This window comes from Physella acuta, unplaced genomic scaffold (genome assembly GCF_028476545.2).
Source record: "Physella acuta isolate Inbredline_101_S28 unplaced genomic scaffold, ASM2847654v3 ptg000065l, whole genome shotgun sequence".
Lineage (NCBI taxonomy): Eukaryota > Metazoa > Mollusca > Gastropoda > Physidae > Physella > Physella acuta.
In genome coordinates, this window is record NW_026731585.1 from 6,447 (window position 1) to 30,216 (window position 23,770).

The following is a 23,770-nucleotide window of genomic DNA, read 5'->3' on the forward strand; positions in this document are numbered from 1 at the left end:
AAAGGTAAGGTTATTCACGCACGCAGGTTTCAACGAGGAAAAGTATAGGGTCAGATTCCACCAGCTAGTACCAACACACGACGACATGAGAAGCTTCGCAGTCAACACAGAGGCCGCTTTGAGAGCGTGGGTCCAGCAGTCGGGAATAGAGGAAACGTTTGAGGACTTGGTGAACCTCCTGATAGTTGATCGGATTAAATCGGTTGTTACTTGTGATCTGTTGGAGAGGCTGAATGGTGCTGCTAAGGTAAGTGTGGAAGATAATCTTAAAGTTATTGACAACTATAAGAGCACTCAGAGCGCTAGAGTGGCGAGGCCGGTAAGCCAAACCCCTCCGTACGTCGCTGCAAGTTCTTCAGCGGAGAGGATACCCTGGCAAAACAAGACACCGCGATCTCCAGGACGCCACACTTGCCCTTCCACGGAAGAAATTGAGTGCTACTCATGCGGGGGAGTTGACCATATAGCGGGAGTCTGTCATACCTCCAGACGAGAGAGGAGCGAATCAAGTAAACGACAGGCACGACAAGCTGGTTTACAACCGATGCATGGTGTCAGCAAGGTCAGTCTGAGCAGTAAATGCTACACATGTGGACGTTATGGACACTATGCCCGGGATTGTCATAGCAATAGTAATAGCGGCTTTACTTGGAGAAATAGGTCAGATAAAAGAGCTGTTGTGGAGTATGGAAACAACAAAAGACCTTATCGGTGCTACAAGTGCAATGAACAAGGTCATATTGCCAAAGAGTGCAGTATGGATATAGATACAGGCGCCTGTTATAGCTGTAGAAAGCCAGGCCACATACAACGAAACTGTCCCAACGGGACCAGTAGAGCGAGCAACTGGCGTACTGAAAATGTACATCGACGGTCAGATGATCTCAAGTGTTATTGCTGCGGTGGTGTTGGTCACATATCACGGGTGTGTCCCACAGCTCAGCGTGATATGTTAGGAAAATTTTCCCGGCTTAAAGACTCGCATATGAGAGCGAGGTAAAGCACGAAATTTGGAGGCGTATCCTTACAAAGGTAGTGTCCTTGGTAAGTTTTTTTTGTTAAGATAATTTATTCAATCAATGTTAATTTTTCTTTGTTTTTTTTTTTTTTTTTTTTTTTTTTGCAGAAGCTGTGTATGATGATTACGGGCTGGAGATGATTAATGTAGTTAAAACGGCTATCGAGAAAGGAACTCAGTTTGATCGCCTTTAAGGAAAGATGACCATCTATGGCGACGTACGCATCTGCCGATGGACCCTTGCACTACAGGAATTAGCCTGTACTGTGAAACATATCAAGGGAACTGAGAACTTTGTAGCAAACAATCCAGCAAGAGTGTTTTACGCCAACTAGTGTATATGATATTGAGAAATTTATCATTGTTGGAGATAGTATGATTATGTTAAGGAATTTACTATTGGGGCATTATAATGTGATTATATTGAGAAATGTTTGAGAAAGGTATTACTGATGCAGTATAGAATGATTATGCTGATTAATTTTTTTTATTGTGGCTTCTCACATGTATCATTATAGGTTGAGATAGTCAGACCACGAGCTTGGTGCCCGGCCGGAGAAAAACCATAGTCCACTCTCAGGACCGAATTGTTCAAGCTGGATACACGCCACACTCTGGATCAAACTGTCCAGGCTGGATACACGCCACACACTGGATCAAACTGTCCAGGCTGGATACAAGCCACACTCTGGATCAAACTGTCCAGGCTGGATACAAGCCACACTCTGGATCAAACTGTCCAGGCTGGATACACGCCACACGGTCAAAACGAGGCTTCCTAAGGACTAAAGAATAAGTAGTCGAGCTCGGGCACCAACAGTGGCTAATGGAACAAGAGATGTTTGATCTCTTTTGAAGAAAAAGAGATCTGAAGGTGGAGGGGAGGGATGTTACGTCCCTTACATGTCCCCTGCTTGTGTGTGTGTGTGTGTTGTGTGCTGGAACGACAGGTACCCTCCCTTTGGTGTATAGTTGTATCCCTTGGTTGAGTGTGTTTACATGGAGCGAGAGGTGTTCACGTGAGGTGTGTCAGGTGACGGGTGTCAGAGCGTGTGCCAGTGTGTGAATCAGTTAGTTGTAGTGTGGCTGTGGACGTGGAACGTGGAACGTGGGGTTGAGATCTGGATGTGAAGTTGTGCTGTGGCTGTGGACGGGGAGACGTTGAGTATCTTGTTATTTTATGTTGTAGACTCCATTTGCTCTTTTATTATTCTTATTACTGTATACATTTATATTAAACATCTTATTGTTATTATTATATTTATATAGTGTTAGTTGTCTTTGTTTGTCGCTACATATATATATACCCTAGATTCTAGAACCCAACAAACACGAACCCTGTCTTTGACCCTAACACCCTTGATGTCATATTCATGGCATCGACCCCTGTAGCTTGATAGGGTCCATTAAAGGAAAGATCCCTCGGGTTGATTCAGCGAATGTTGGTCCTCGTTATCCCCTCCTCCAGTTTTCTGATTAAATGACTGATATTTTCTGATTAAATGACTGATGTTTTCTGAGAGATTATACGACTTCAGTTTTTTATAGAGTTTATATGACTGCTGATTTCTGATAAAAGATGCTGTAGTTGTGATGTTGTGGCAAGGATGTGGTGATGGTTTTGGCGTGCTACGAGGTTGTTGTGGTGTTGTTATTGTCGTGATGTTGTTGTCGTGATGTTTTTGTCGTGATGTGGTTATCGTGTTGTGGTTGTCGTGATGTGGTTGTCATGATGTTGTCGTGATGTTGTCGTGATGTTGTTGTTGTGATGTTGTTGTCTTGATGAGGTCGTGATGTTGTTGTCGTGGTGTTGTTGTGATGTTTTTGTCGTGATGTTGTTTTCGTGATGTTGTTGTCTTGATGTGATTGTCGTGATGTTGTTGTCGTGGTGATGTTGTTGTCGTGATTTGTCGTAATGTTGTTGTTGTGGTGTTTTTGTCGTGATGTTGTTGCCGTGATGTTGTTGCCGTGTCGTGGTTGTCGTGATGTTGTTGTCGTGATGTTGTTGTCGTGATGTTGTTGTCGTGATGTTTTTGTGATGTTTTTATCATCATGTTGTTGTGTCTCTGACTGTCATTTTTGTTGTTGTTGTTCCTAAATCTAGTTATTGGATCTTTTATTACAGCCAGAGCTGATTTAAAAAATGCAAAGAGCGACGAAACTGCAGGACGCAGCCAGAACTTCAGAACCACCCAGCCTCAGGAAGTCTGACCCGGGCCGGTCTACATTCAAAGAGAGGCTGACCATAGCTACAGCCGCCATCAAGACGGTGGCCGGCCTGTCCCTGGGGTACTACGTCCTGTATTACCACGTGCCAATCCCCGTGCCGTCCCTCCCCCAGACACTGGACCGCCTCATCTACACGCTCCGGTTTCAAACGTTCCCCTGTCTGACCTTGATCGTCGGGATCCTAGTCGTGGCCTTGACCCGGTTATTCACCACCGCCATTGACCCAATCAACGGCGGCGGTGAACATCACGTGGCTGTGTACTCGCGGTACCTGACCAACACGGTGGAGCAGTTCCTTGTCAGTTTTGTGGGTCAGCTCATCCTGGCCACGTTCCTCCAGGAGCACCAGATGAAGAACATCCCCATCCTCGCAATCTTCTTCGTCTTCGGACGCGTCGCTTTCTTCTTCGGTTACCGGAAGTCGTACCTGAACCGGACAACCGGTTTCGTGGCGACCTTTCTGGTCAGTATCGTGGTGTGGATTGTGGTGGTTTATCACGTGGTGTCCAGCCTTTTCTCTTAACACTCTCAGCACAACCAGTGTTTCTTCAGGACTTTTTTCTCCGGGGGGGGGGGGGGGGGGGGGGGCGGACAACATTTTCGGGTGGGCGGACACTGGTAAAAGTATATATTTTTATATAATAAATCCATTTCGTTCCGGGGGGGGGGGGGGGCGGTAGAAACACTGGAAGAAACTCTGACCACAACCATTTCAATCGTTCACTGGACAATCTAGCATTTATATTCTGAATTTCTCATCCAATCTTCATTATATTTACAATTGACATGACAAAATACGACTTCTCCATTACAAAATTTTTGCTTTAGGTTTTCACCAAAATAATTTATTTTATAACTTCTATTTACATTTTAATTTGTTTAATTAGGAAGACATATTTTTCTTTGATGGGAAAGATTGAAATTTCTGTAGCGTCTGTTATTAGTAATGCCTACCTTTATGTTAGTATCAGTTGATTAATGTTTTGTATGCATTGTGATTTGCTGAATATTTGCTCCAATGTATTTTTTGCTGCCAAACATAGTATTCATTTCATATTTTTTTTGCCACTTTATTATTGGACAAGAATGTGACACCATAATTTTACATATAGTTTTCCATGAATTAAAAAGGTTTTGTTTAAAATGTATTGTACTAATGTGGCTTTGCATACAGCTGTACAGGAAAAGGGATCCTAGGCATAATTGTGTAGGGCTTCACTGAGGCCACTCAGCTCTAATGAGTACCCGACATGACTGTAGGAGGTCCAGTCAGCCCTATTGGGTACCTGAAACTTTATCCCTGCCCTACCCCAAACTTAACTTGCCATGACTAACTCTAACCTTTACACAGTAAAAACTAACCTACTAGTTTAAACTATGTCCTTTTTGTCTTTCATTTTGATGTTGTGCTTTAAATAGAATTGTATAAAGAAAAGAATGGCAAAATTTTGTACTTGTTTGCTTTTACTTTTCAAATTATTCACTTAATTTTCTTGTCATACTTGGGCTTCATCATAATTAATTTTTATTTTTACTGGAATAAATGTTTGTATTTTTAAAGTGATTGTTATTCTTTATTAGCAGTTTAAAATTTGGTGCCAGCTTCCTTACCTCACTCTGTGTTTTCTATTAATTATAAGATCAGCACTAGTACCACTGATAAGGAAAGTTTTTCATACTTTAGGTTCAGTGGCGTAGGTAGGGGATGGGGGTTTAGGGGGGTCATAACCCCACCATAGACCCCTCGGTATATATATATATATATAAAGTATAAGTGGGGTGCAAATCGAAAGTTTGAGGGGTGTGCAAATCGAAAGTTTGAGGAGGTGGGGGGGGGGGTGCAAATCGAAAGTTTTTTCCCCGGGTAAAATTTGGAACCCCCCCTTTGAGACGATCCTGGTTACGTCACTGTTTAGGTTTACTGTAAGCCATTGATACTTTAAAAAAAAAAATTTCAGTCGAGAAGAATTTTTTGGACTAGAATTTGTTGGACCATATTACACTAAAGCATTTAGAATATTCCAAGGTTTTATATATGCAGTCTGATAAAATTTTTTTATCTGGAGTCTGATAAAACTTGTTTGTTAAGTCTGTGATAGATACAGACAGAGGTGGTTTCAACAACAAAGGGAACAGGTATCATGGAGAGAAATATCAGCACAGCTGTGTGGAGCCTGTTGTGTGAGGGAACTGTGTGAGGGAACCAGTTGTGTGGGATAGTGAGGTTTTGGTTACAACCAGTGACGTCACAACTTCAGCTTACACCCCAGTCCAACAACTTAAAATTTGGTTTTGGTGTCACCCCACTCTCCTAGTATTTTAATATTTTTATTGGATAAAATATAGTCGTGACAGTAGTTTAAAGACTTTTTTAATTAGGCATCACCCAGTTACCCATTACAGACAGCATCAACCCCCCCCCCCCCCCCTTGTGACATTACTAGTTAGAACTGTAACAATAAGACTCAAAACAGAAAAATAACCCTTTCATGTTTATTTTTATTAAATCTCCCATAGGTTTTCTAAGCATCGTAATGCTGGTGCTTTATTTACATACTTGTAGCTACCAGAGTCAATAGCAGAAAATATTTTATATACATGTAAACGTATACAATCAATAAACTTTCAATAACAGTTTAAAAAAATTGCATATACGTAAAAAATGTTCTTAAATTTCAAAATATGAAAAAGTTAATGCACAATTTTAATAGATCTATTTAAAAAAATTATTTTCTCAAAAAAAAAATGTGCAAAATGAGCGAATCAACAATTTAAAAATATTTCTGATCACTTTGACGTGTCTTGTACATAAAATAACAAGGCTTGCAACAATGGCTAAACCATCACCACTGGCAGTGACTGTACAATTGTAAAAGGTTTTGTTGTAAGTGGTAGCAGCATACTTGATTAGCAGAACCCATCACAATGAATGGCATTAACTATAGCCAATATCATAAATCATTGTTAAAGTTAATGACTATAATTGTGCACTTCTCTTTGGTTACAATAAAAAAAAATGCTCAACATTAAATTTACAACCAAGTTCTGTTTGTTTAGCTCACACTGTGCACACGACCTTGAACTGTGAACTTTAACCTTTCTTCCATTCTGGTTTTCTCTTCTCAATGAAAGCCCTGATGCCTTCACCACCATCTTGCAGCATCAGGTTTTTCACCATAATTTTCTCAGAATATCTGCGGACATCAAATTATTTTGTTAGAAGGGTGTTGATTAAGATTTTTCACCATAATTTTCTCAGAATATCTGAGGACATCAAATTATTTTGTTAGATGGGTGTTGATTCAGGTTTTTCACCATATTTTTTTCAGAATATCTGCGGACATCAAATTATTTTGTTAGATGGGTGTTGATTCATTTCTCTCCAGCTGTTTATAGTTTTTGTATTACAACGGGTGTTTGGTTTAGCTGAGTAACATCTCTCCATCCAACACCACTGCTGCTGTTAGTAGACAAAGGAAAGACTGGGTTGTAGTGCTACAATGGATTGTTTCCCCTTACAGTTCCACAGTATCTGGGATTGGCTCTATTCTGGGTGCTGCTATTGAAAGTGAAACCTGTGCCAGCTCTTTCTACAGTAACTGTGTACATCATTTACTTTCCTATTAGTTACCTTACAGAAGTCAAAGCACAGCTATGATGGCATGGTCTAGCATTGAATCATGGGCTTGCTAGATTGAATGTTATGAGTTGGGTGCCCTGACTAACTAAAACATGAGACATGAACCAACACTGATGTAAAGAGACATGAACTAACACTGATGTAAAGAGACATGAACCAACACTGATGTAAAGAGACATGAGCCAACACTGATGTAAAGAGACATGAACCAACACTGATGTAAAGAGACATGAGCCAACACTGATGTAAAGAGACATGAGCCAAAAGAGACATAAACCAACACTGATGTAAAGAGACATGAACCAACACTGATGTAAAGAGACATGAGCCAACACTGATGTAAAGAGACATGAACCAACACTGATGTAAAGAGACATGAGCCAACACTGATGTAAAGAGACATGAGCCAACACTGATGTAAAGAGACATGAACCAACACTGATGTAAAGAGACATGAACCAACACTGATGTAAAGAGACATGAACCAACACTGATGTTAAGAAACATGAACCAACACTGATGTAAAGAGACATGAGCCAACACTGATGTAAAGAGACATGAGCCAACACTGATGTAAAGAGACATGAGCCAACACTGATGTAAAGAGACATGAGCCAAAAGAGACATAAACCAACACTGATGTAAAGAGACATGAACCAACACTGATGTAAAGAGACATGAGCCAACACTGATGTAAAGAGACATGAACCAACACTGATGTAAAGAGACATGAGCCAACACTGATGTAAAGAGACATGAGCCAACACTGATGTAAAGAGACATGAACCAACACTGATGTAAAGAGACATGAACCAACACTGATGTAAAGAGACATGAACCAACACTGATGTAAAGAAACATGAACCAACACTGATGTAAAGAGACATGAACCAACACTGATGTAAAGAGACATGAGCCAACACTGATGTAAAGAAACATGAACCAACACTGATGTAAAGAGACATGAACCAAAAGAGACATAAACCAACACTGATGTAAAGAGACATGAGCCAACAGTCTACCTGCTGTTGTAAAGAGACATGAGCCAACACTGATGTAAAGAGACATGAGCCAACAGTCTACCTGCTGATGTAAAGAGACATGAGCCAACACTGATGTAAAGAGACATGAGCCAACAGTCTACCTGCTGATGTAAAGAGACATGAACCAACACTGATGTAAAGAGACATGCACCAACACTGATGTAAAGAGACATGAACCAACACTGATGTAAAGAGACATGAGCCAACAGTCTACCTGCTGATGTAAAGAGACAGGAACCAACACTGATGTAAAGAGACATGAACCACCAGCCTACCTGTAGGCATTCTTCTTGTCCATGGTAACCTGAGCATAAAAAGCTGCTTTACCCAGCGCCACAACATCTTTACTAGTTTCACAAATTCTTTCTGCGATCCTCATTGTCTGAAGTACAAAGAAATCATCAAGTCAGAAACATAGTACAATTATGTCTAAAGCACATAGAAATCATTAAGTCAGAAACATAGTACAATTATGTCTAAAGCACATCAGAAATCATTAAGTAAGAAACATAGTACAATTATGTCTAAAGCACATCAGAAATCATTAAGTAAGACAGATAAAAAGTTTGAGTCTAGTTCAATCTGGACAAGAGAAACTAACTTTAAAACATTCTGCGGCTTTTTTTAGTTGTGCCACACATGTTAAATTCAGCAAAACTTTAAAGCATTTTAGTAATATAACTTTATACTAATTATCTAAACTGAGAAAATTTATAATTTTTACAATGAAGTTTTTTTAAAAACAAAACAAAGAAAGAGTATTTTTTAATCCTGAGTTTTTATAACCTTTTAACTGTTCAGAAAGTAATAAAAAGTTTTTGAACTTAAACCCTTGAAAAAAGCAGAATGGCTGAAGATCCATCCCTCTCAATACCTCATATCTCAGTTGAAAACAAGTGTTTAATATAAATAAGTGTCACACATAAATATTGTCAGGAAACTCCACAAGGAACTATGAAATGATTGTCAGAATACACAAATAAAACTTCACAAGGAACTATGAATATGAAATGATTGTCAGAATACACAAATAAAACTTCACAAGGAACTATGAATATGAAATGATTGTCAGAATACACAAATAAAACTTCACAAGGAACTATGAATATGAAATGATTGTCAGAATACACAAATAAAACTTCACAAGGAACTATGAATATGAAATGATTGTCAGAATACACAGAGAAAACTCCACAAGGAACTATGAAATGAGTGTGAGTAAATCAAATGTGAACCTGCCTTACCTCTTGTTCAACTTGTGAATCTGGGACCACCTTGCTGACCAACCCGTACAGTAGGGCATCTGTGGAAAACACAGGAACTTTGGTTTTAAAGACAAGTTTTGGAACAATTTTAAAAGTGAATGTATCAATTAAAATTTAATTATAAAAAAAAAGTAATTATGATTTAATTAGAAATAAAAGTGAAATAGTAAACAAGACGAGGAGACCTCCAGCAGAAATGGGGTGTCCAGTGAATAACATCTCCATGGCAACCTTTCTTGGCACTGACCTCCCTAAGGCGACCCCAGGGGTTGTACAAAATAATCCAACGTTGACCCTGTGAAACAACACCCCCAGGTTTTATAATCTGGTATTTTCCTGATTATTTTACTGATTATTTTACTGATTATTTCATATACAATAACTAATTAAAACCTTTCATATTTAAAAACAAATTTATTTTCGGTTAAAAGCTATGCAAGATGATCACATTAAAATTAAGTTATGACATAATAGGTTGCTTCCCCTGAGCATAAATAGTTGCCCCATTACAATATTACATCTCACTAGCCAACAGCCATTGCATAATTTTAGTGCCAGTTACTAAATTTTTAAAACTAATAATATTTAGAGAGCCTGAATTGAAGTTATATTTTAGGTATGCAACAGTGAATTGTGGAGACTACAGTGAAACAAATTTGAAATATAGAATCAGAACAAGCATGGTACCCGTTGTCTCCTCACAATGTAACAAAAAAAAGGAGGGACCCATGTTTTTAGTTTAAGACAAATTGACAAGTTCTTACAATGTTTTATTTTTAAAATATCGGGTTTGTATAGCTTGAGATAAACTAAACAATCAACTTTTACAATAATTAAAAACAATATCATTGCTATTAATTAAGTCTTTACTGTTGCAAGATATGTTGTGACAGAAGACGCAACGGTGAATTATTTGAATAAATCAGGAAAACAAGTCCCTACCCTGGAGTGGCAAACTGGGAGGACTGTGACGCCACTGCTATGTCACATGACGCCACTAGCTGACAGCCTGCAGCTGTTGCTAGCCCTAGGGAGAGAAATAAAATCTGTTGGGTAAACAAAAAATAAGGAACAACATATTTTTAAATTCTAGTGCCTTGTTAGTTAACACAAAGATCTTAAATAATTTAACTAAGGTGTAACATTCCCTTCAGAGAGGCACAAAAAAAAAAGGATTTATAATTTATTAAGCTGTCAAAATTTACAATCATGTCATTATCTCCCTTTAATATATAATAAACATTTCTAGTTAAAGAAATAAGAGAACGCCATGAACTACATTTTTGCTTATACGGTTCAGTTAAGGACCTGACATCTGTGTTATGGTTTTGAGCACATTCTGGTAATGTTTATCATACCAGAGCTTAGCAGCTGTTAGCTCAGATAAACCTACACCATCATGCTACAATTTAAATTAGAGCTCTGGTTACAATTACTTGTTACAATGGTTCAATTATTATTACGTGACTTCGAATAAAGTTGGCCTAAGCTTACAGTCCCCCCCCCCCTTCCTTCCAATTAAATTTGTCAACCAGTTTACATAAAGTCAGGTAGAACAAGGGATTGTATTCAGCCCAGTCTTACCACACATCACGACCTTCAACAAATCAAATTTTAAGTCAGGTAGAACAAGGGATTGTATTCAGCCCAGTCTTACCACACATCACGACCTTCAACAAATCAAATTACCTTGAACTTGGGCAATTACTGGCACAGGTAAATCCTACAGGAACAAAGAAGCAATCAGTCAATAAATTATTTTCAATTAGTTAATGGGTCTTAAAATTTAAGTTAAAAATGTTTTTTTTGTTCTAAAACTAAATTTTGCAACTAAATTTTATACCAACCTAAAAGTCACTGTTTTTGGAAATCTCACATAACTTTCCAGGTTGAATAATCATTTTGTGCATCAATTAATGCCATTAAAAATAAGGCTCAACACAATTTTTCATAAAATTAAAATTGAAACTTGAGAGAATATCTTATGCAACTTGTGAAACTTGAGAGAATATCTAATGCAACTTGTGAAACTTAGAGAATATCTTATGCAACTTGTGAAACTTAAGAGAATATCTAATGCAACTTGTGAAACTTAGAGAATATCTTATGCAACTTGTGAAACTTAGAGAATATCTTATGCAACTTGTGAAACTTAGAGAATATCTTATGCAACTTGTGAAACTTGAGAGAATATCTTATGCAACTTGTGAAACTTGAGAGAATATCTTATGCAACTTGTGAAACTTAAGAGAATATCTTATGCAACTTGTGAAACTTAGAGAATATCTTATTCAACTTGTGAAACTTGAGAGAATATCTTATGCAACTAGTGAAACTTAGAGAATATCTTATGCAACTTGTGAAACTTAGAGAATATCTTATGCAACTAGTGAAACTTAGAGAATATCTTATGCAACTTTATGAAACTTGAGAGAATATCTTATGCAACTTGTGAAACTTAAGAGAATATCTAATGCAACTTGTGTAACTTGAGAGAATATCTTATGCAACTTGTGAAACTTGAGAGTATATCTTATGCAACTTGTGAAACTTAGAGAATATCTTATGCAACTAGTGTAACTTAAGAGAATATCTAATGCAACTTGTGTAACTTAGAGAATATCTTATGCAACTTGTGAAACTTAAGAGAATATCTTATGCAACTTGTGAAACTTGAGAGAATATCTTATGCAACTTGTGAAACTTGAGAGAATATCTTATGCAACTTGTGAAACTTAGAGAATATCTTATGCAACTTGTGAAACTTAAGAGAATATCTAATGCAACTTGTGTAACTTAGAGAATATCTTATGCAACTTGTGAAACTTAGAGAATATCTTATGCAACTTGTGTTAAAATATTGAAGTTGGTCAATGGTGTTTATCTCACTGTTGTAGTGGACCTACTGAGTGACCTGTGACCTGTTGTAGTGGACCTACTGAGTGACCTGTGACCTGTTGTAGTGGACCTACTGAGTGACCTGTGACCTGTTGTAGTGGACCTACTGAGTGACCTGTTGTAGTGGACCTACTGAGTGACTTGTGACCTGTTGTAGTGGACCTACTGAGTTACCTGTGACCTGTTGTAGTGGACCTACTGAGTTACCTGTGACCTGTTGTAGTGGACCTACTGAGTTACCTGTCTTGATGTGACCTGTAGTAATGGACCTACTGAGTTACCTGTATTTGATGTGACCTGTTGTAGTGGACCTACTGAGTGACCTGTGACCTGTTGTAGTGGACCTACTGAGTTACCTGTATTTGATGTGACCTGTTGTAGAGGACCTACTGAGTTACCTGTATTTGATGTGACCTGTGTGAATGCAGCAAGCACCTACCTGGATTAAGTTCATGACATCTGAACAGGTAGAGAACACCTTCTCGTGGAACTCCAGACCTTTCTCTTGTGTCTGGGAAAGATTCAGTTGTGTTATATTGCTGGTCAGTATAGTGTCATACTGGTCATCAGTATAATGTCATTAGGTGGTCAGTAGTTTCATATTAGTGGTCAGTATACTGTGAAATTAGTGGTTAGTATAAGCTCACATTGTTGGTCAGTGTAGTGTCATATTGTTGGTCAGTAAAATGTCATAATGTGATCAGTATAGTGCAGGGGTCGGCAACCTTTTGAGACGGAAGAGCCAAAAGTTACAATTTACAAAATTACCCAGTTTTAAAGAGCCACTAACATTTTTATTTCAATAGTATGATATTTGATTAGGATTTTATATTTATATATATATACATATATATATATATATATATATATATATATATATATATATATAAATATATATATATATATATATACTAAACACTCTAATATAATAGCCAGTGTTTATCATTTATTATTATGCGTTCAACATCGAGTGTTGCAAAAAAAATGTATAAAATTATAAGTTTTAAAAATTAAATATGAAAATTATTAATATGTGTGCATGGAGCTGAAGAGCCGCATCTTGACATCAAAAGAGCAGCATGCGGCTCGCGAGCCGCAGGTTGCTGAGCCCTGGCCTATAGCAAACTCTGAATGCTGTTAATTCAAGTGTTATACGTAACTACTGTTGAGTTGATCCATTGCTGATCCCCCCTTATTTAGTCTTACCCGATAATAAGTTATTTTGATAGTAATTATTATTGGAAACCGATAACTGATGAAGTATTGGAACTGGCATCAAGCGTAGTGCGTTAAAGATTAATTTGGTTTTTTATAAACAAAAGTCACAGTTTATATACATAGCTTACATTAAAATAAAATATTTACGATTTAAAGAAACAAAAATGTTTTGTAATAACATTAAAAAACATGTATTACATAGTGTATTTACAGTTTATTCTTTTACAAAATAAAATTTATAGGATGAAATTAAATAGGTGCACCTAACAGTAATAAAGAATGTGATTATTTCCCCTACTTTTGATTGCTGACCTTAAATCTTGTTAATATTTCATAGTGAAATACAAATTTATGTAGCATTGATTAGAAAATCGATTTTTTTTACGATGAGTGTTGTTGTGCTTGTATGTGATGTGATGTACGATGAGTCTTGTTGTGCTTGTATGTGATGTGTGTGATGTGTGTGATGTGTTTGTTTTATGTGTTGTGTGTGATGTGTGTGATGTGTTATTTTGTGTCATACATTTTAAACTGGAGTATTTAACACATTTTTTAAACTGTACTTAAAAGATTCAACTAATTAGTCATTATCTAAACTTGAAATGCATAGTTGTTGTTTTTTTAAATTAAATATATTGCTTTTTTCCCGCTTTAGTGTCTCCCTTACCCCCGGCCATATTGGTGTCACCCAGAACTGTCTGAATTCCCCCCCCCCCCCCCCCCTTGTTGTTACTGTTGATAATCTAGCCAACCGATGCTGATAAATTTTTATTATAACATAGTGTTTCTTCAAGACTTTTTTCTCCGGGGGGGGGGGGGGGGGGGGGGGGGGGTGAGGCACTTTCGAGGGGGGAGGGGGCGAACAAAATTTTTCTTGGGTGGGGTGGGGGGACACTGGTAAAAGTAATTATTTTCTATATAAATTCTGTTTCGTTAGGTAGTTGTGGGGTGGGGGCGGTATACTTTCTTCGGCGAGGGGGGGGGGGGGGGGGGCAGAAACGAAGAGATGCCTTAAAGAAACTGAACACAATTTCAGCAACTGTCTGTACCCTTGTAAAACACTGATTGTAGTAATACTGGCGGTCAAAACAAAATGTGGCCCTCTTTTAAGTTTCTGGTGTATCTTTTCTTGATAGAATCATGTTTCAATATAACCAAAGACATGGTTGTATTCACACTGAGAATGTTACTAGACACTTTCTTCATTGTTACCAGTACTAAACAAGAATTATCGCCCCTGACACATCGATAATTCAAGTTGCTTCCCTTCTGGTTTTAGTTCGTAGTTTTTTGGGGAAGGGGACAGAACCTTGAATATCTTATTTTGTTATATCCCTCACTTGTCATTGAAGCTATGTTTTGTTTGTGGCTGACGTTGAAAATGTTGAAAAGCAGGTTAGACACGTTTTAAATGATGTAAAAAGACGAATCAACAACTCTGTCATATATTAACCTGAATTTTCAAACAAAACCATCTTGATGAATGGGGGCTTTGGGTGTCCTAATTTAATAGTGGAATCTACTTTTTTTTTAAAGTTGGGTTTTTGTATTACTGGTCCTAAAATTGTACCCAACATCGCTTAATAATGTCGACGCTATCCTTACACCAAACCTTAGAATAAGTTCTACCATTAATCAAACCACAGCCCTAGCTCTAAGTCTGATATCTGATATACACAACACACCTGTAGTTTTATGTCACGTGATTGTGGGGATTGTTTGGATTGTTTGGATTATTTTGTTAGTAAATTGTTACATAAGGATGATTATGATACACAAGGATGATATTGTTAAACGGGGATGATATTGTTACTCAATTTCGATATTGTTACACATGTTCGATATTTTTACACAAATGATGATACACAGAGGACTAGCCAAGGGAGGCGTCTAGCAAATGGGGAAGAAAACAAAATAAAAAGTAAACTCTGAGCTTGCTCTGCTGAAGTACTACACCATAGAAATTAAGTGTTTGTTGAACTGTTTACTACATAAGTTGTGTGATACCAAAACAAAAACTGTTCAAGGACTGTTAAATAGTGAAAAACTTTATTACGGTACCCATGTTATTTGAGAAAAATATAACGCAACAGTTACTTTGTGGAACCTTTCGTGGAATCTTGTCTTACCAGTGTCAGATGCCTCCTCTTAAATGAACTTTATTTTTACAAATAGAGTTTTTTCGTTAACCTTTTACTAAAACTATCTTATGCTTGTTACTTCCCATTTACAAATACAAAGCAACCAAGGGGAAAAAGTCTTCAAAGATGATTTCAAAAATTCATTTTAAAAAAAGAGTTTCAATATTAATAAAATATAAATAAGTGAATTTTTATTTTATTTTAGAAAACATTGCTGTTATCAAATCCTGGTCAAATTTTTAAAGTACATAAATTATAGAACTCTTTTTTGACTGTATAAGCCATAGCTTTTTAAAATGTTTTATTTGTAGATATGGGATAGTCTTAAATACACAAGGTTTTATCAGGAATTTTTTCAATCATCACCAATATCATCATCATCATCGATGCTATACTACTATTTTACAATAGACATTAAAGATACATATAGAGAAACAAGTAAACTCTACTTCACGTGCCCTATAGACCAGGGATCGGCAACCTTTTGAGACGGAAGAGCCAAAAGTTACAATTTTCAAAATTTTCCAGATTTTAGAGAGCCACTAACATTTTTTAAATTTCAATATTTTATTTTTTTATTAGGATTAGGAAAATAAATTTGATTTATTATTTAAAATAAATAGCTTTATATATGAAATAATATTTATTCATATAAAAACATACACTTGTTTTGCCAGAATAATGAAATTAGTGATAAAAAAATAAAAATATAGGACTGTCACAATCCACTTTAGAAACTGATAACTTTTTGCCCTTCTTTACGGACATCACCGGTCAGGAGGTGTCTCACATAGCCAGGCAGCCCTCAACATGGCTAACTCCGACTAACTGGCTTGGATATTGGTTTGATTACCGTGTATCTGTCGCTTCTGTCCTACCATTCTCACCAGGCTTATTTTCCACCCAACTGAACACAGGGTAAACTCGTACCCCACCGTCCAGTACCCAGTTCAACAGTAGAAAGCTCATAACTAAAAAACAACGCCACTCATTTAATTATATTTGAAAAAGTCAGCACTTTGGCAGTTGAAAGCATAGAAAGGTCGCTACGGGGCTGTCCACAGTACGGCTGTGGGGCTGGGCCTGGTGCCCAAGCGTCTGTCCGTATACTTTCTACTGCACCAATTCTCACTGTTTTCTAATGAGTTTTTTCTTCTGTTTAAACTTGTGTTTCTTTACAGTATAATTTTTGTTATGAATTTTGAAAATGAAATGATATAACTATTAATATTTGTGCAAGGAGCTGAAGAGCCGCATCTTGACATCAAAAGAGCCGCATGCGGCTCGCGAGCCGCAGGTTGCCGACCCCTGGTATAGTGTAATATTTGTTGTCATTAACAAACATGCCATGAAATTTAAAAAACAACTGACCAGTTCCTTAAGGTCATGTCCGGCACTGAAGACTGGACCACTGGCTTTGATGATGACGACACGTAGTTCCTCCTGGTCTCTGTCTAGGTCCTGTAGCAGGGACTCTAGCATAGCCAGAGATAAGGCATTTCTGGGGGATTCAGGGCAGAAATATACAGTCACTGACATCAAAACAATTTATAATTATGATTTCAAACTATTAGGATAATAAATACTAGCCCCCTTCCCCCAAAAACTAATCACTAAAGCCTATTTGACTCTAAGACTGGTGACCATGTAGATTCTTCACACATTTGAAATTAACAAACCCTACTTCATTTGTAACAGTAGTTTAACATCAACAAATTTAATAATTGTTTTAACAAGAGATCTATTTTATTTTTTAACCTTTTCCGAGATCATTCAGGCATACTGTGCGTATCCTGTTTAACAACAACAAATTTAATAATTCTTTTAACAAGAGACCTATTTTATTGTTTAACCTTTTCCGAGAATCATTCAGGCATACTGTGCGTATCCAGTTTAATAAAAACAAATTTAGTAATTCTTTTAACAAGAAATCTATTTTATTGTTTAACCTTTTCCGAGAATCATTCAGGCATATTGTGCGTATCCCGTTGGAATCTGTTGTGAGTGTCAGTGGTGGTTGGGCAGCCTCAGCCTGAGCTCTGAAAGCTGGAGTTGAACTGAACAGCCTGCAAAACTTACACAATCAAGACAAAAACAATGTCATTATAAGACCAGTGAATAATTTCAGTATAGCAAAGTTTATATAGCAACAATCATAGGCAAAACAAAATTTGTTAACACATACACAAATTTTATATATATATATATATATATATATATATATATATATATATATATATATATATATATATATATATATATATATATATATATATATATGTATATATATATATATGTATATATATATATATATGAAGAGTTGATTTTCAAAACGCGATAAGCGCCATTTTTGAAAAAAATGAGATAGCGTGCCCATATTGTAAAGCTACTCAGTTACTATTAGGAAAACTTAATTTTAATCTTCACGGCGCAAAATTTTCATTTTATTTCTATTTTGTAGCTTAACAATGTAACGTTTACCTATCTATCAGCCAGATAGAAGGAGAACGTCCCCGGATTCTTTTTTCGGGGTTATATGCAAATGCCTTACGGCCTAAATGGATGAACACTAACACAACGGCACACTAGGGCTCGAATTCGATGTCTAGGGAAAACTAGTGATACTATTGAAATTAACACTCATCCAATCTGCATACAACCTTTAATAAGCGAACACAGTTGTGGCAGAACACAAAGTTAAACTAGATAAAATATTTAATGTATAAAATATCAAAACCCAACTTACAAAATGTAAGAAAAAACACTATCACAGATTTCACCACTGTAAAAACTAGCCACAGGCCACACAACACTGCTATAGCTTCAAGAATTACTTGGCGACAAGTAATATTATACTAGAAGACTAAATCAACTTAAGAAAGCAAGGCACACACAGGTCTTAAGTTCTCTCACGTTCAAATGGTCAGAATCTATTGCCGGACAATATGGACGGCTTGGTCGTAATGGACCGTTTGATCCTGGTAGACTCTTGATCAAGGAAACTGCCCTGCCACGTGTGGCGAGTGTGCGGGGCAATTAAAGACTTCTGCCACAGGGGAGGTCATCCTCAACTCATGTAGCCATTGGTTGGGAGGGTCATATGATCAGAATCATTCAATCAGATCTTAATGGAAAATTTCTACGTCTTAGACACCCTTAATACGACAGTGGAAAATCCCCAGGAGTTGCACAATCATTACATATAAGGTATTATACAATGTCAAAATAAAAATGGAACCTGACTCGACCTAAGTAGGTCACAACAAAAGCTGGATATACCTCATTTTGCAACGAAACGCAAATTTTGGGACAAAAAAAAAGCATCTTTTTATGCAGGTACATTTCAAAAACCATTCTAGTCCTATTTATATGAGGTTTATGAACCTAAAGACAAGCTGTACTCTTCAAATTAAAGTCTCTCGTTAGAGACTTGCATCATTTTTGAAAATTGTTCAAATAACTGAAATTACTCACTAAAAACACTTTAAAGTAACAGAAAAACATGGTACAATTGTAGTGAGATGATAACACTGGGAATATAAGTGGGTCTTAATAAAATAATAAACTAAAATATTGGACATCATATGTATTATTAGAAAAAAAAATGGATATACAGCGTTTTGTAGCTTAACAAAAGCTGGATATACCTCATTTTGCAACGAAACGCAAATTTTGGGACAAAAAAAAAAGTATCTTTTTATGCAAGTACATTTCAAAAACCATTCTAGTCCTATGTATATGAGGGTTATGAACCTAAATTGACAAACAGTTTTAGCATATTGTACAATGGCTTCGTGTAGGAGAAAAGTGCGATTTTCTCGAAACCCAAATTTTGGATATATTGCATTTTGAAAATCAACTCTTCATATGTATATGTATGTATATATATATATATATATATATATATATATATATATATATATATATATATAAATATATAAAGTCTCCCCCCCCCCTCTTTATAAAGGCTTGCAGCTTCCAATGACGATAACTAGCTTATTTCTATAACATAATTACGTTTAACTGTCTAATCTGCGGGTGGGAATTCCATCTGCATGAGTAATCTGTAATAGGTAATCTGTAATAGGTTACATTTGGAACTGTGCCAATTTTTTTAGATATTTAACAAAATGAGTCCACTGGAACAATTCCTGTACCTGGTACCACAATAGGCCTTTCAGGTTTTTCCAGCATTTCTTTAGTGATTATCTCCCCCACTTGATAAGATCAATCAAGTAGATAAAAGAACAGCTTAAAACTGAAATGCCTCCTGTGTTGTTATTAAGACTGTTTTTTTTTAAACTAAATATATTATAACGACAGTATATTAGTTTTTAATTCTTAATATTTTCATCTGAGCAGAGTAAAATAGTTGATATCTTGCTCTTAATTTAGTTAGGGTTATACTAGATCATGTAGTCCGTATGAACTACCCGAAACCACCAAATCATGTGTTTAAAATTTGCTGCGATGTTAAAATAATAAACAATGGAAAAATGGATAAGTAAGGGACTACTGCTTAGTATAATATCCCAGAAACCACCAAATCATGTGTTTAAAATTTGCTGCGAGGTTAAAATAATAAACATTGGAAAAATGGATAAGTAAGGGACTACTGCTCAGTATAATATCCCAGAAACCACCAAATCATGTGTTTAAAATTTGCTGTGATGTTAAAATAATAAACAAACAATGGGAAATAAATGGATCAGTAGGGGAACTACTACTTAGATCAAATAAACATAAATCAAAAACTTTACTTAGTAGTAGGCCTATTATAAATTTAGATCCAGACTAGTAACTAGGATGAACTATTTTTGTGCAATTTATTCTAAATTAATTATATCTGTTTGGTAGCTAAAGATCTTAATTCTTATATTCTGAGACAGCAAAACAAAAATGGTATCATTGTTTCAAGTCATCAGTAATCTATATTAAGTAGATAACTTACTAGGTCACTAGAGTAGCCTAATCTGGTAACAATATATATATATATAATACTATAGGGGTCGTCCATAAATGACCTCACACTGGTTAGGGGGTTGGAAAGGGGGGGTCCGTAATTTTGTGAGGGTGTGTGATGAGGGGGAGGGGGGAGGGGTTCAGATGGTGCAACGTCACACTTTTGCATTATAAAAAAGCAATGTTAGAAAACGAATTTTAGACGTTATTTCGCGTTTTAGAAAACTGTTTTAATAAATTGTAATAGGAACTGATTAAAATACTATATTTTGACAGAGTTCAGCACAAGATTTTGGAAAAATATTGATGTTTTAAAGAAAAATTCATCTGCAATTTTGAGGGGTGTAGTAGGCTGAGGTGTGACTTCATTTTAGGAGGGAGGGGTCTGGCTTTTTGTGAAGATGTGTGACGGAGGGGAGGGGGGAGGTAAAAATCGTTTTAAAAAGCGTGACGTTATTTATGGATGATCCCATAGATCTAATTACTAATTAGAATCTAATAGCTTCACTATAGTCCACTCTATAACTATAATAAAATATGAAGTATAAATTGAAGGAACCTTACATATTACATACATTCTACTTCTACTGATCCCCCCCCCCCCCCCCCCCCCACCCTGAAGAGATGCCTGAAAGAAAGACTGTTCTCATACTTTTGAGATCTACAGATTGTTACAGTATTTTTAGGCCTACTACCTCTACTAGTACTAGATCTAGATCTACTAGATTCTACTACTACTCTAGAATATAATACTGTAGATTCTGTAGACCAGATCTAGCTAGAGTCTAGATTCTTCTACACTTGTTTGTAAATTTTGTAGTAAATGTACTTTTAGTTTTTAGGCCTACAAAATAATATTAATATAGATCTACAAACTACAATAATACAAACAAATTTTAAAAATTGATATTTTTAAATTTTTTAACATAGATTCTACATGTCAATATCATTACATTGACTGAATTACATAATACATACATACACAATAATACACAACACATTGACATTAGGCCCTATTCATTATTTTAATTTTTACTTAAATCTAGATCTAGATTTAGACATTATCAAAACTCAAAACAACAACTTAAACAACTTGATTCTGGATCTAGTGAAATCTAGTCCAGAAAAATGCTACCCTTCACGTTTGCATGTTATCTATTAGATCTATTCTATGACTTAGTAATCTTACTTTAGCAAGAGTTAATCTAGGGTTAACTTTTATTAACGAAATCTTCGATGCCAAGACACTCATTTTGATAACAGTTACAAGACCTTAATAAAGTTTCATTACAACTTTCCTCAGGCCGTCCTCTGTAAGGTCAAAGGTCAAGGGGCAGAGAGCAGGATCTTCAAAATAAAAATAATGAATAATGTCATTCGCATTTTACTATTATAATAATTGTCAAGTAGGCTTTGGTAGTAGTAGTATGTCTAATAATGTAATCAATACTAAACTTGCACGGTCATGTAGATTGTTTATCTACTAGATTCTACGTGTTTACAAACACGGGAATAATTTTTCAGGACATGATTTTTGTAAAACATAATTCCAGTGGGTTAAATAAAACAACGTGTCTATCAATTCGAATTAAAGGTAGAAGTATTGTTTGATTGTGTAAGCCAGGGGTTCCCAACACTGTGCCCGCGGGCGCCATGGCGCCCGCCGAACGATTCGTATGTGCCCGCCTCTCACTATTCGGCAGAGACAGAATTTTTTTTCATAAACATTATTGAAAGGTTGAAGGGGATGGAAATTGAAAGTTTGAGGGGGGGAGGGGGGGGGGTGCAAATCGAAAGTTTTGTCCCCGGGCGCTGGGAAGGGTCGCTACGCCTCTGGAAGGAGTTTGTCGATTTAAAATAGGTGGTGCCCGCCAACCTACCGATATTTTAGAATGTGCTCTAGAGGTAAAAAAGGTTGGGAACCCCTGGTGTAAGCATTTCAAATCTAGTTATCCATAGGGTTGGATGGACACAAAAAATGTGTAAAAAAGTAAAAACCAAAGTTTGCTGCCAGCGATACATATTATATATATATATATATATATATATATATATATATATATATATATATATATATATATATATATATATATATATAGGCCTACATATATTAAATCCATACGTCGTATATATATATATTGGCCTACATATAGGGACAATATATATTATATACAAAGAGGACTGGACTATATATATGTATACATTTTTATATAGGCCTATAAAAGTAAATGATAATTTTTTAAACGTTAAAAATTATTTTAGAATTGTGGCTAGTTTATGGAGGAAATGGGTTTGACATTTTGTGACGAAGTGACAGCAGGACCATAAGAGACATCATTGGCAAACATGACGTGACGTCATTTTTTACGGCCCACACAAGCATCTGTCTTTATTGACCTCTGACCTCCAATGTGAAATGTCTACAGTGTAGCTAAAGTGCTACACACAAAATAAAAGTACATACTGGAAGCTACTCACACAATGATATATAATTATAACCCCCCCCCCACATTGAATAAAAAAAGTATATACGTCAGTCGTTTTGCTGAGATGAAGGCCATTTCTTTAGAGATGAGGCTCCAAAGTTCAATAACTCTCCTATCATAATACTCCCTAAAGGGCTTTTCGTGTTAGTGTTTGCCGTTTGTTCTCACAATCGATTTATTAAGGGCGGTAATTGCCTTTTTATGGTATCAAGGATTTCAGCAAATTATTTTCTCAGACCATTATCTACATTGTTATAGGCAGAATTTTGTCATTAGAATTTTTTTTTAAATTCCAAATATTATATATATATATATATATATATATATATATATATATATATATATATATATATATATATATATATATATATATATATATATATATATATATATATTTATATTTATATTTATATTTATATTTATATTTATATTTATATTTATATTTATATATATGTTCGTGTGTGTGTGAAAGTGTATGCAAAATCAGCTTGACATATCTAGGAAGTGTAGTAAGTAAGGATGGGGGGGGGGGGGGGCGCAGTTGAGGACATCAGTAGCTGTATCAGCAAGGCTAGGTAAACATTCAACAAGCATTCGTGGCATTTTTCGTCAATTTCCCAAAATAGTAGCCGCGCCTGTAAGCACGACAAATCTGCAATGACAAAAATCGCCAGCCTTTAGGGTACCTCACGTTTGGTCGAAGATTAGCTAGCCTCTCGGCACGATGACCTATATTTTACTCGACATTCCACGAGTAGACGTCTAAAGTGTTCTAACTAATTAGGCGATAAGAACTTAATTAGTTACCTAGTACCAAAGCAATCCCCCATTCACAGATCTAATAATAAATAGCTTTTCGTGTTTGGGCCG

The 23,770-nt window shown here is 36.2% G+C and overlaps 2 protein-coding genes across 3 annotated transcripts; one reads left to right on the forward strand and one right to left on the reverse strand.

The window, feature by feature from the left end:
• Positions 1 to 3,149: 3,149 nt before the first annotated feature.
• LOC131951449 (transmembrane protein 79-like) lies at positions 3,150 to 3,790 on the forward strand. The gene has a single exon (XM_059313862.1). It carries the CDS (start codon positions 3,162 to 3,164, stop codon positions 3,768 to 3,770), a length of 609 nt encoding a protein of 202 aa, XP_059169845.1. The 5' UTR covers positions 3,150 to 3,161; the 3' UTR covers positions 3,771 to 3,790.
• Positions 3,791 to 6,039: 2,249 nt separating this feature from the next.
• Positions 6,040 to 21,733, reverse strand: LOC131951524 (enoyl-CoA hydratase domain-containing protein 3, mitochondrial-like). Of its 2 annotated transcripts, none has more exons than XM_059313902.1 (10): positions 21,604 to 21,733; positions 17,402 to 17,526; positions 16,824 to 16,953; positions 12,533 to 12,604; positions 10,885 to 10,918; positions 10,138 to 10,222; positions 9,381 to 9,490; positions 9,175 to 9,233; positions 8,206 to 8,312; positions 6,040 to 6,441 (listed from the first exon to the last, which is right to left on the reverse strand). In XM_059313902.1, the coding sequence occupies exons 1-10, from the start codon at positions 21,664 to 21,666 to the stop codon at positions 6,339 to 6,341; spliced, it is 888 nt and encodes a 295-aa protein (XP_059169885.1). In that variant the 5' UTR covers positions 21,667 to 21,733; the 3' UTR covers positions 6,040 to 6,338. The 2 variants fall into 2 exon arrangements, with proteins under 2 accessions (XP_059169885.1, XP_059169887.1); XM_059313904.1 differs by lacking the exon at positions 6,040 to 6,441 and adding an exon at positions 6,506 to 6,581.
• Positions 21,734 to 23,770: the final 2,037 nt, after the last annotated feature.

Bases quoted from the DNA above. Each gene is read 5' to 3' on its own strand.
- LOC131951524 (XM_059313902.1), bottom strand. From the start codon at position 21,666: ATGAGTGTCTTGGCATCGAAGATTTCGTTAATAAAAGTTAACCCTAGA. The intron at 17,527-21,603 runs GTAAGATTACTA...TGATTGTGTAAG, and splicing joins CTAGATTAACTCTTGCTAAA to TTTTGCAGGCTGTTCAGTTC. The intron at 12,605-16,823 runs GTCAGTTGTTTT...AATCTTTCCCAG, and splicing joins GACATGACCTTAAGGAACTG to ACACAAGAGAAAGGTCTGGA.
- LOC131951449 (XM_059313862.1), top strand. From the start codon at position 3,162: ATGCAAAGAGCGACGAAACTGCAGGACGCAGCCAGAACTTCAGAACCA.